Source organism: Saccostrea cucullata, unplaced genomic scaffold (genome assembly GCF_032062105.1).
Source record: "Saccostrea cucullata isolate Sc308-1 unplaced genomic scaffold, CSIRO_AGI_Scuc_v1 ctg47, whole genome shotgun sequence".
NCBI classification, from domain to species: Eukaryota; Metazoa; Mollusca; class Bivalvia; order Ostreida; family Ostreidae; genus Saccostrea; species Saccostrea cuccullata.
This window is the reverse complement of record NW_026936653.1, coordinates 231,966-245,863: the sequence shown is the minus strand read 5'-3', so window position 1 is coordinate 245,863 and position 13,898 is coordinate 231,966. Positions and strand designations below refer to the sequence as shown.

General features: G+C 32.9%; 1 protein-coding gene across 3 annotated transcripts in view; it reads left to right on the top strand.

Annotated features, from left to right (window-relative positions):
* Positions 1-2,002: 2,002 nt before the first annotated feature.
* LOC134246135 (dual 3',5'-cyclic-AMP and -GMP phosphodiesterase 11A-like) overlaps positions 2,003-13,898 on the top strand; it is a 35,249-nt gene continuing 23,353 nt past the window's right edge. For 2 of the 3 annotated variants that reach the window (XM_062728417.1, XM_062728416.1), the window contains exon 1: positions 2,004-3,272. In XM_062728417.1, the coding sequence (XP_062584401.1) occupies positions 2,463-3,272 (810 nt within the window). In that variant the 5' untranslated portion in view covers positions 2,004-2,462. Of the gene's footprint in view, positions 3,273-13,898 lie in introns of all 3 variants that reach the window. The other variant, XM_062728419.1, reaches the window with a different exon arrangement.

Genomic DNA, 13,898 nt, shown 5'->3' with positions numbered 1-13,898 from the left:
AGTGCGTAGGCTTAAGTTACCCATTTACAATAATATTTTGTCTCTCGCGTGGTGCAGCGTCTACTCTAGAGTCGCAAATAAGGAGTCGATTCTAACGTCGCGGATTCGAATCCCACTTTTGGACGTGGAGACCGGTCCTTCAGATGACACCGCGTGTAAACCGAGATTCTATGTCGCAGTAGGTACTGGCACAGAAAATTCCTCAAAACTTAGAGGCCCTCAGTGAGGAGCATACTAGGTCAAAATGTTTAGCTCTCCACCGGCAAGTCGTGGTGCCTCCAAAATAATGAAAAGTTTTCGAGAGGGATGTAAAACAATAAAGAAACAATAAATATTTTATTGGTCCCAGAATATCCAGTTTGTACTTCAGCTGCAAGTATTCTTTTGCTTTCAAATATTTTTTCCCGCATCATTCCTCATTTAATTATACTCTGACACTTTTTAACTTGAAGTTTTACTCCGTATCGATTACTCCGAGGTTTGCTGTCAGGATTTTTCAGTATCGTCTGTCATGCCGTGTACGATACGCTGTGTACATATCAACTACATTTATCTGTTTTTGTAGATCAATCAATACTCATTCTGAATGAAATATTGATGAACTACAAAGTGGTACAGTCCTCTGACCCGCCTGTAGTTGAATGTGTTCTGATAAACTAAGAAATTTCAATCCTTACGTAATTTTCTCTCTAATTCTATAATTCCTGTAAAAACAAAATCAACCAACAAAAGTCAATCAAAGCTTTTGAAATTTGAAACAACACAATTTTTATTATGTATGAATTCAGGAGGGAAACATGATGGTACAACATGAAAGTAGCATAGTCGAATTGGAGCCTCAGTCCCTGTATTTTCATTGCATTTTATTGTAGTTCCACACGAGGAATGAATAAATAATCGGTATACATCATTTGCTTTTTAATTATTTATTTCTTTAAATACGTATAAAAAACTATCTTGATGACAGAAAAATGCAACGGTAAAATTTTGCTAAGCAAAAATCCAAGCAAAAAATCTTTTTCTTCTTTATATCTTAGACTTATTTCAAAAATGTATGGCATAGAAGCTCGTATTATGAATAGTTTTGATCTGAATCTTGCGTTCAGTTCATAAAATCTTAAGCACTATAGGAAATTGATGTCATGGCGATTACGCGGAAATTCCAATGACCATAAAGCCAATGCTTCCAAAAACCACGTGTACTTGATGTTGTACGCATTGATGTCAGCAAAATAGTTTTATTTGTAGATTCAAATTAAACCTTTTAAATGAAATCAATTTAAGTCCCGGGTAGCACAATCTTTTTTCTCCTTTTTTTTTCCGTTAAGTTTAATGAATTTACATTTAATGGCAAAACTAGAGTAAATCTATTTTGCTCAAGGGATTTCATTTTTGAATGTTTTAAAAATGAATTTCAATGGAAATATAAAAAATATAGTATTTTAAGGAAATTTCAAGTTAAATATGGATAATTATGGAAGATTTGTGCAATAATTAAGTCTTCAAAAATGTTGTAACAAATGTCTTTAACATCCTTAGTATTTCAGGCAAGTAAAGGTTTAGGCGTGTTATTTGTTTTTATTTAGGAATGAAAAAATATCGCCACATTAAAAAGCAGTTTTGCTCTGTTCGGCCAATTGCTATCACCAAACAACATTCAAATTAATGCTCTTTTAAATTGTTTCTATGTAATGTTTTTCTTCGGTAAAAATAATTGTGTTGAATAAAGCTCTTTCCCTAATTAAGAGTTCAGGGAAATGATTAGGTACAGATGGTCATAGACCTTTTGAAGATTAAAAAAAAAATGTTTTGCTGCTATTAGGTTTCGTTGATGAAAAAAACCCAATGTAAATCGATGATTTTGATATTTAAGCAGATGTTGTATCTAAGTACAAACCTCTGTCATTATATGCATCAATTGTGATAAAATTTAATCCTTGTTGACCTTTTGTGAAAATAATTCCAGCTTATATATTGATCCAGGCGAGTCACGTGACATTAAAATGTGCATTTTGTCTCCAAGTCACATTATTTGTCAATCAGAGATCCCGCGCGCGCCAAAGCTTATCAGTGAGAGCTGCGATGTCCAATGGATGAACAACGGCATTGTATTGGAACGGAAGCGTTGATAACGCTGACTCGTCCTGCAACCGATCGGAATTAATGAACTGATTCAATGATCAATTCAACAGGTGAAGACTGCGCGTATAGACCAGCAGTCAAAGTCATATTTGTTAGAACAAATGACGGGATGTTTATCTAGGATTAACGTTGTTGACATTGCGAGAAGTGATCTTAGTTTTTAACTTAGAAGTGTAAGATGCATCATCCATCATTCTGTCCAATATTTCATATGGTGTGTTAAAGTATTTCTTTTCAATGGATCACTTTGTATTTAAAGTTACTTGCTCTTTCCTTATTTACTAGGCTTATCTTTAAAAAGTGGAAACAATACAGTGAAAATGACACAATTAACCCAGCCAGTAATTGAAGATTGGTTCGAATCCAATAAGGATGCATTCACTGAGATTTTTCTGAAAAAGGCAGACATTGTCATTGTGAATAAATGGTTGTTAATGCATGGCTATTCTCCGGCTTCAGAGCAACCAACATACCAGCCCAAGAGAGGATCATTGTCGACAGATAACAGTACTCCCTCCTCGCCCAATGACAAAAACGATGTCTTTTTTGACAGCAGACATTGTAGAACAAATTCAAAGAAATATCTGAGGCAGGATTTTGCAAAGTCAAAGAGGAAAAACATCTTTCGGACATATGAACCGACTATGTGCTCTGCTGAAGCTACAACGGAATCTCGAAGGAACAGTCTAAAAGAAATGAGAATGTTCCGATCGCTTCCACCAAATTCTGTGAACATGCTCAGCATTTTGATACAGTCACGAGTTCGTTTACCAAGATACCCAAGCAAAGACATTGATATCAAAAGAGACCTTCGCACGAAAAATGAGAGGGAGTTTTTCTTAGAAATTGTTAAGGATATTTCAAATGATTTAGATCTAAGGTCATTAAGTCAGAAGATTGTGGCAAATATAAGTGTATTAGTTGATGGTGATGCAGGTTCAGTTTTTGTAGTGGAGGGTCGAGGTACGGGGAAACCGTCTTTAGTTTCAAAGCTTTTTGACCTCCACTCAGGAACGCATATCCTCCCCACCTCTATGGGAGATGGCAGCATCACAGTGCCCTGGGGGAAAGGCATCATTGGCCATGTGGCAGAAACAGGAGATACCATTTCCTTGATGGAGGCTAGTCAGGTAGGCAATTTTATTTTAAATCGAAAACTGCATCATTTCAACCTCAGAAAATTAAACAAAAAGCGAAGGAAAACAGAGCCTGAAAAGGGCATTTTTTTCATTACTGTTGAGAGCTTGCCTGTAGACGTGAATGGAATGATATATTTGTAGAATTAAACAAATGTTTTATGATTTTTACCCAAGGGGTTTTTCGACGAAAGTTAATGATTAAGCCTGAGCAAAACCATGCGCTGAATCAATCCGACACTTTATCAATGGCAAATCCAGTGAAGGAATATCAAAAAGCCCATGGTCATTATTTTTACTTTGCCTGCAATGCATTTTAAAAAAACGTAAATGGCGATTCCAAATATGTATCAAAAAGTTCCTCATAACACATTTACATGTAATAAATATGGTGATTTAATTAAATACAAAAACAAATACTTTATGAAGAGGAAGATACACCATATTATGTTCTTGACGATTTGGTCATATTTTGTAAGCTAATCTGATACTTTAGTTAGGAGGCTGATAATGATCCTATAGCAATGGGGATAAACACTCAGCAGTCTGTTAATCTATTCCTTAACGAAACTCTCTATCTGCAGACTTAAAATAGTTATGTTCTGTGTTTTTGACTGATAATAATCCATTTTCAAATGGTATACTTAAAACAAGTTTACAAAGGTACGCATTAAAAAAAGATTGCATAATTTGCTTGTAAATAATTTTACTACTATGAGACAAAAGCATCCCGTAATTGCTAATTTAAAACAGACGATACATTTGTCTAATTGCATTTAGAAAAAGTTTAAAATTCCCCTAACATTCAATTTCCAAAAGTAAACAGCAAGGGGAGTTATGGTATAGAATAACTGATTAAGCAAAAAACATTTTCTTTGCATGCTCCATCATCTAACGACCAAATATATTGACTTGGGATTTTGTTTTTTGTTTGACACTTGGGTATATAATGCATTTAGGTTAGGTTCAGAAAAGTTTTATGCTAGTCATGGGATCTGAGTTTAATGAGCACATCAAGTTAATACCGAAAATGTTGAGGTCTATAATGCAAGTTTGAAAGGTTAGAAAATTGCTATTATTGTATTTAAAATTATTTTGCAGTAGGAAATCGTTCGCTAACTCTAATATTTGCATAAGGAAGTTGCCTTTCATTTATTTATTTTTCATATTTCATATGTTGTTATAAAAATTGAAAGTAATGTATAGAAATGCTTTCGGTTTCGTAAACATTTAGGATGAATATTTCCTTCTAGTGTTGTATTCGTTGATTGTGTTTGGCCAAGTATAAATGCCTCTAAAAGGGCGGATAATAAAAGTAGCGTTCAGTTATCCAGGATTACATATTGACCACGGTATTTTGTATAATTTGAATTTACTCTATATGGATATAGTGGAGCAGAATTTTATTTATTTATCTTGGTACTTTCTCTGCATATACTCTGCATCTCTCTTTGGATAATGTGAAGCAGTTAATCAAAGTAACCTCAATTCATCTAGAACTGCATAATTGCGATGGTTCTTCCTTGTATACCATGAGCTTGCTCTATATATTGATGTCATAGAGCATAAATCAACGAGAGTCTTTATTTATCCAGGTCATGGTACTTTCTCTACATTTACTATACTTGCTCTGTATATAGGATGATGTGAAACAGATAACAATAATACATTTTTATATACATGATTACATGGTAACCATGGTGGTTTCCCTGTATACCATATAATTAATGTCTATGAATGATGTAGTATATAGTATTTTTAAAAAGTCCTTAATTAAGCAAGTGATACATAATTCATATGGTCCTTTCTTTGCAAACCATGCGTCTACATGGATGTCATGGATCAAATAACAACAATAACCTTTTGTATATCCATGATCCTTGATATACATATACTAAAAGATGTGAAGGATGGGGATATCTCCGATAGGCCTATATAACGTTTTAATAAGGATAGTTATGCATCACCAGGTCACATCATTTGAAGGATATGAATATTAATAGATTAATTAAAATTATGTTACATGTGGATAACATAAATGATGGATATAATTTGCTCTCTCTTATACAAAATGCTAAAAATCCTTTCTACTGGCTTTTTATTGTGAAATAATTTCAAATATTTAATGTTTTTCTTGTTGACCATTTATGACATCCTAAAAAGTTCATATTACTAATCAGTATCAATTATAAGAAAAGAAAAGGGACACGTGTACTAAACCCAATGCATCACAATATTTTTTCTGCTCTAATCTTCCACTGAGATTCTAAATCATCTTTAACATCAAAAGAAGACAGGTCTATATACGAAATATTTAAGGATAAAAATACGTCATCAGGAATGCCGTTGGACAGTTTCTATAATCAGATTACTGATTATGATGTCAGCCATCAATGTCTGAAGATTTAATTGAATAAATTGATGAAAAAAGTGCTTGCAGTGTCTTACGAGTTATTACGCGGTCGATTTGCTTCAGGGTTAATATGGTAACTTTTGTATTGTTCTGGGAGTCATTTGAATGAAACCCTAATGATTTATTGTGATTTAAACAGATGAATTTTACCCCATTGGTGCAAATTAATTTACGTCATGCATTTTGGAACTCATTTACTATGACTTAAATCATGTACTTTAAAAATTCAGGATACAGAGCTAACAGGACTGAGGACTTACTGCAGATATTGAGACTGCTACAATTATCTTAAAGTTGGTACTACCATTTTGTCCACAAATTTTGAAGTATCTATTCAATTGTAATGAAAATTGCTCTTACAAGAATCAAAGCGACACTGTGACGCACAAAGGGGAAAATTAACAAATGTACAATTTTTGCATGACCCTTGTTAATTTTGTTCAATTCCTAAAAGTATTACGTTTCAGAAAATTACAGGTTTCAGAACCTAAAAATTTAATTTTTAAGTAGAAAAATAAAAGTAAAAATAATTTTAGTATGCCCCAGACCGAAAATAATGCTCAATACTTCTTCCAACCCATTGTACGCGTGCGCAGAAAAGTTGAATAAGTTTCCATAGTTACCATGGTCTCAAGTACCCAGGAATGAATGTAAGTAGACCAACAATTTCGAGGCAATCTTTTTAAAACGTTGTTAGAACATATCTCTCACCTTTACATGCTCCAGTTGAATGTTGTCTACAAGTTTGAGCTAAAAATAAAAGTGGCGTGACTTTTCAATGTTTCTGCATAAATCTTAATAGAAATACCGGTATATGAAGATAACGAACAGTATTCAAGATAAAAAGTCCATAAAACAAAAAACAAAAAAAAATTGGAGCAGAGCAAACAGGGACCTCAAAAACATCGGAGTTGGGATCAGATGCCATTGAGGAATGAGCATCCCCTGCCAACCGGTCACGCCACCGTGTGCTCCTTGTCATGATTGGGAAATAACGGGAAAATCCTTCGCCAATTCAGTGTGTAAATAATAGACTAACAATTAGTTTGAAAAAAGTCAGTCTGCATTTGACTCAATGATAAATTGAATTTTTTGACAAGGTCATTGCGTCGAGCATAGAACTTACTAAATGATGACTTAATACAAGACTGCTGATATTCTTGTTTCAATAACTTGTTTGTCAATAATTAACCTCGTTTTAGAAATTGTTCATTCGTAGAACATGCTTCAAGATTGCGTATCGAATTAACTGAGATATAGAAACTCCGTATGCAGATGATGAAGGTATATTGCTGTATAAGTAAGAGAAGTTGACGATTAAAAAAACTCATCACGTTTATCATAGAGCACGGTTGTTAGAGTGCCATTAACGTCTTTTGAAAGTAAAATATCCAAATATGAAACAATTGTATCAGACTCTGTGGTATATTTTATCTCCAGCTCATCGGATATATCGCATCGGCATAAGAATGGAAATAACCATTGTTAATTGAAAATACGTCGCCGATATATCTAAATGTCGAGTTGAAGGCCACAGCAAGTGTTTTCTTCTTTTCACAAATACAATTTTGGACAAAATTTCATATTCATATGAATACAAAAAATAGATCTTGTAATAACGGGGCGCAATTGGTACCCATATAGATATTGTCAATCAGAAACTCAAGCATCTTTTTGATGTCAATTTCAGAGTACTTGTGTGTACAATCAGAATGTTTTTTAACAAAATAATTTTGAAATGACCAATGACAAAGTAAGTACATGTAACATTACGAGTTCCATTTTTATTGAAAAGGCAGCTGTCAATGGTATCAAAAATCCTTGACTTTGATTTTTTTATTTGACTGGCAAGATTGTTTATTTCTATTTATGATTGGCTATTTTAGTCACCATTAAAGCATTTCAATTCCATGCCGAAGAAACGCGTGATAAAAAAACATTAATTGGTTGTACGTTTATATACGTTCCATTCGAGAATTTCGCAATCTTAGAGAGAGAGAGAGAGAGGCCACCCTACAACAGTCTTCAGATTTCGACTACTCGACACTCAGAGTCATTGAGGGACCTTTATCGTGTCAATACCTGCCTTTAAAATCTCTTTCAAAGGACTTTCTCTTCAAAGTGCTTGGCGAAGGGACAGTTACTTTACATTTTCTATCGACTTGAGTCAGTAGAGGTCCAAGACTTTCCAATCACGGAACGATTGTTGAAAAAGGAAACCTGTAGGAAAGCAAAACTGGATACTTTTTAAATTATAGAATCAAATTACTTAAAAGCACTGTAGTGTTTACTAATTATGAATGATCGATGACCTATTCTGAACTCAAAAATTTTCGAAAAATAGGATAATATTGTTAGAATTTTACTTGGCATGAATTAGAAGAAGTGCATGAAATCAGTCATGATGTCAAGTAAATGTTAAAATTTCACACTAAAGTAGCTTGCTCTCTTCTTACCCCCCCCCCTCCCTCTTAAATCATTATATTAAATGCAATTACCTCAAACCACAAAAATTGGCCTCTTTAAACATTAGTGATTTTCAGTATTCTTAACAGTTTAGAAGCATATTTTTTTTTAATATTACATCAATCAATCTTAACTTTTAATAGACACTAGCTTAAATTCATGGTGAAAAATTAAAGTTCGACGTGAATTCACATGAAAAAACTAAATTAAAAAAAGAGAATCGATTGGTTTGTAAAATACTGCAGGTCGTAATGCAAAATTTTATAAAAAAGAACTTAAAATACACAGTTAACCATGTTTTACAGTATTTTGCTTTTAGGACTAAATGCGTCGATAACTAAATCACTGGTACTCAACTTGTCAGCTAGAAAGCTTTCCCTGATTTGGCACCAATCTTCAGGAAAAAACAAAGATGAGGTTAAATTGAAATGATTCTACATTTTTGCATTATTTATTCATTAAACTAAGCCATCTAATCCCAACTGAGAAAACAGGATTTTCCCCCACCATGATCGTCACTATAGCGTGTTTCAATGAACGTTTCAATGTACTACAAGAGTTCTCTGATATCCAGCATGTTTGGTTTTATATAATCTGACAAAAGAACAGTATGAGAATTTATTGAAATGCTTTTGAAAAGCGACCTACAAAAAAAAAGGAAAACTATGAAAAATGTAGATCAAAAATAGATTTGATGGAAATAATAATGATTTTTGCTCTACTTCAATTTCATTTATAAGTCAAAATTCATTGAAAATAATAACCTAGCAGTGAAAATATACTAGGACCGTTCAAAAATTACGCGGACTTGTTGCACACAAAAAATATTTGACGACATAATCGAGAAAAATGTCACACATAATATAAAAGAATCTTTACTTATATGGTCTTCAAAATTTCATATCAAACTAGAGGTACTGTGAGCAATGAGCTCACTAAATGATACCCCTCGCCTCCCATATGATTATAATGGCAAAGTCCATGTTTTGCTGTGGCCGGGAAACCCAAAATATGTGTCGGATCAAAAAGTAAAATAGGAGATGCACAATGGCAATATCTAATAAAGATTCTGTGAAAGTTTCATTAGATTTTACTCACTGGTATAAGAGGAGTTGCGGATAAGAGATGGGTACCCCAACGAGTAACAGACAGACGGACGGACATACCGATTACGGTATACCCTCCCACTTTTCAAGCGGGGGGCATAAATATTGTGAATTGGTATCACTTTTGGGTGATTTATCAGGAGATATCATTAAGTCACGGAGCAGCAGAATATTCCACGTCACGGGCATTATAAAAAAAGGAACTTTCATTTTCACAACATTTTCTTTAGAATTCCTATACCAGACAGTTTGAGTTACCTTATCTACTCAACATCCATACACCATTTCCTGTCAAGCTTAAAATCTATAAAACAAATAAAATCAAAAACAAGCATTTTATTCTTTTTTTGTTTTAAAAGTAAACACTGTAGGTATTTATGAGATATAATGTAACATTAGTGACTCTCAATCTCGTTCTTTTCACTCCGGATAAATTTTTCGTCGATTTTCTTCTTTTCGTCCTCCCGTATAGCTTTTTTACAGAGGTATAACGATCTAACATTCAAATTTGCTGTTTGTAGACAAATGTCACGAATACTCTAGTTTACTAAATGTTTTATTATGCATATTTTGGATCTATGCTGGCGATATCTCGAGCATTACAAATAATTTAACAAAAAAAGGTGGTGCTCCGTCAATTCAGGAGACGTCATTTTCACAATCATCGCATCGGAGAAAAATCACTATATTTCTATTAGTACTTAAAATATCACGTCAGAAATCTAAATGCATAATAATAGAACAATATAAAGATACATTGAGAAAATTGAAAATTATAGAAAATTAATGAGTTTTATTTTGGATTCCGCATGTTTTTGTTTCAAATTTTTTTGTGGTGCTCCGTACCTCTATATCAGCAATATCAACACAGCGATAATTTTAGGAGAATTTTTTTAAAATACAGAAATTTTGCCCAAAATATATTAGAATCTTTGAGATACATTATTTCTGTGAAATTTCATAACTATATGACGTCTGGAAGAGTAAATAATAGCAGACAACAGTTAATAATAACCAAAGAAGGGTATTGATACAAATATCAAGACTTTCAAAATCGATGGAAAGTCTTTTCACAAATATCATGGCCTGCTGATTATATTGCTCAATTAATTTTTTTCCCAGTTTCAATTCTGTCTTTAATTAATGCGTAATGTATCTTTACGTGAGTTTTTTTTTTTAGAATGTTTATAAAATTACGGGGTATTTTTATTTCAGTAGTAGTAAAATTGTTGTTTGAAGATAGTGAAAGAGTTGATTTCAATTTTTTAAAAAAACTCAAGATTAAAAGCAAGTTTAATAAATAAAAATGAACAGCAAAGAAGGAATAAGGAAAGTAAGAATCTTTAGAATTATGTTGATGATGGTATAAACAAAAAAGTTTGTAGAGTAGTTAATGAATGAAGCCGATCTTTAGCTAAGTGATTTAAAATGCTGGGGAAAAATTATTTCGAAAGATTGTTTTCTTAAAGAGGAAAGTAGGAGTATTTAATAGAAAAGAAAGGTTTTTTTTTCAGGGAAAAGAATTGTTTAAAACTAATTATGATATTTCAAAATATATTTTGTACATTTTTTGGTTCATTTAACGTCCCTTTCAAGAATTTTTCATGAAATTTAGAAATAACTAACAGTATTCCAACAAAAAAAGTCCATTGAAACCTCTAAAAAAAAAGAAATGGGACCAGGTGCCACTCCGGAGTAAGACAGACTATCATGTCTACCGGTTACACGTGAGGTGTGCCTCTTGTCATTAATTGTGTAAATAATTGCCTAATTATTGGTATGAAAAACATCAGTCAGCAGTCGACGTAATGAAAGATTGTATTTTCTTACAAGGTCATAGTATCGAATAGAGGCGCCACCAGTTGCCCATGAAGGGCTGTAAATTTAGACTTATACTCAGCACTCAGGGTCATTGAGCATTTTGAATCTTTTCGTGCAAGAATACGAAGCATTTGAAGTTTAAAATCTTCTCGAAAAAAAGGTGAAATGAAAATTTAAAAAAAATGAAAAAGAATTAAAAAGAAGCGAAATAATTAGAAAAAGAATATAGTTAGGAATTTAAAAAATGTCTAGCGCCTTGCTCTCTTTTTGCTGAAGTACAAAAAAAATATGTCCTCGATTTCTTCGGGGTTTCTAGGGTGTCTTTTTTCAAATAAACTTGTTCTAGTATCTTTTTCTTTGATGAAATGTATACCTCTCTACAAATGACCCTACAGGAAAATAATCATCAGAGGCAAAAAATCAATTTTGGACTGCAAAAAAGACGAAGATATTAGGGATAGTTCGTTTGTTATCTGTTGGGTTGTTTTATGAGGCCAATTAGCACGCTTTACCCTTGTCTACAATACATTTTTTTTGCTTAACTCCATTGTCAAATGCCTCTTATTTGCAGACAATACAAAGCAGACATCTTAACAACTTTGTGTATAGAAAGCCCGGTCACTATTATGTAAAGGATAATGTATTGAGGCAGGAAATAACAAACATGTTTCAGAAGGTCTTGACAGCAATAACCAATGACTACCAGCATAAGCATAAAAAAGAACCAACAGCAAACATGCTGTCCTATCTTCTCCTGTTCAGGTCTACTTCCTATTAATACTGTTGGGCATTTACTTGAGAAACACAAGAATTATAATAACTTTGCCTAAAAAAGACATTCAAGGAAAAGGTTTTAGCTAGGATTCAATTTTGGCATTTTGAGCGTGGATGGTGCAATCGCTAAAATTGAATAGAGCTTACAAATCATGACACATAGGAAATAAATGTGATCTTTCTAGGCATCACGAAATTGCTAAAATTACTTCTTATAAATTTAGCCAATTTTTAAAAGGAAAAATCACTAGATTTTTGTTTCGCTATAAATTCAACTTATATAGTCAGTAAGTAGGTTATGCTTTAGGATACAATGCTTCGTGGGAATAACTAGAGGAGCTCTAGATTCTGATCTACAAAGAAAATTAAATAAATTGAAAAGATGAGTTAAAAGTGTTCCATAAAGGTCACCTTTCCTTTTTTAATTACTTTCTTGTCCATTCATTATTTGGTGTACCTTTACTTGACTAATAATCTTAACATTTATTGGAATCCTTGGCGTTAGAAGAAGAAAGAAAAAAATGATTGAGATGTTAAGTGAAAATTCTCTGTTAAGAGTCAATAATCTGGTATTATCACAAGAAAATGAATAGGAACCCACTAATGAAAGAAAAACGCCATATATCAGGGGTACCTTTGAACGTACAATTATGGGGAAAACACGCAAACTTGATGAAAGAGGGTAAAAAAACGTACAGACTTTGTATGCTGTGATTAGGCAAAAGGAGACGGGGATCCTTTTTATGTTGGAAAAAAATCAGACAAAGACGGAGACTCTTAGAATCTTAATTTTCTTTTTATGTCGACCTATTTGTCATAAAGTGTCAATTTTGCCTCACTTTCATTGATTACTGTAAATGTATTATATTAAGCGTGTACGATATTTGACGGAAATTGACTTTTGAATAAGTTAGCGTAGATTTGATTTAGCGCATTTCTTCTTGTTCTTATCTTTGTGTTTACGTGCAAGACATTTAGTTATGTACTTGATTTAGCGGTTGCTGCGATCCGCCAAAGCCGCTAAAAAGAATACACAGCCAAATGTAATACGTTTACAGTAACTTCCGCTAGTGAAAATAAAGTGAATAAATCGGTTGCCTAATTATGTAATCATAAGAACGCATCGAGAGGGTAAGAAATATCTAATTTTTGATGATTTAAGTAGGAATTAGAACGTTAATTGACAAAGAAACAGTCATGCAGTTTTTTTGTAAGGTCCTTTTTACGGGTTGTTTTTTTGTTGTTGCAGACTTTGTTATTGCTGAAAAAAGTCACTGATGTAACATAATAAAGGCAATCCTGGCTTTTTATTCATTTTGCGACAGATGTTGAACATAAACTCTTCAAAAACTTGTAACTACCTTTGAATTATTTTCATATCGATCCACTAAAGGTAAAATCAGACATATCACCGCTGTAAACATGGTCTTCTATTCAGAAATCACTGAAAAACAGAAAAAAACAAATATGCTTAAAAGTTCTTTTTAAAAAACAATTCAACCTGCTTATTTCTCTTCCCATTCGAGGAAATCAAATCATATGAAAAGTATGTTTTCCCAAATAAATACATGTTTTTTTTTTGTTCGATGTCTCTTTATGATGAAAAAGTTATTTGCTTGATGAGCACAGCATGAAGTGATGTTAAGGAAGTTAGGAAGTAAAACTTATATAAACCACATGAAACTGGAGATGAAGAGCATAGAACGTCCACGATAACTCGATCTGATTTCGAAAGATTCTCCGCCAAGCATTTTCCGAAATCAGATAATACCTTTAAAAATTCCTGAAGTTCTGAGAAGAGGTTGATTGTAATTTGATAAAAGTAGATTTTATGTTTTGAGGTTAAAGTACCTTAAATGCTCAAAGGGCAGAAGAATTGTATAAATCTTTCACATTTACCTGATCAATATAGTAAAACTGTGTCCTATGAAAGTTGTCTGATTTGAATATAGTTCGAAGTTGCAGCTGTAGTTGATAATAAAATGGAAACATACTAGTATATACCATGCATGTACCCACAACTTGTGCTCGACATGACTG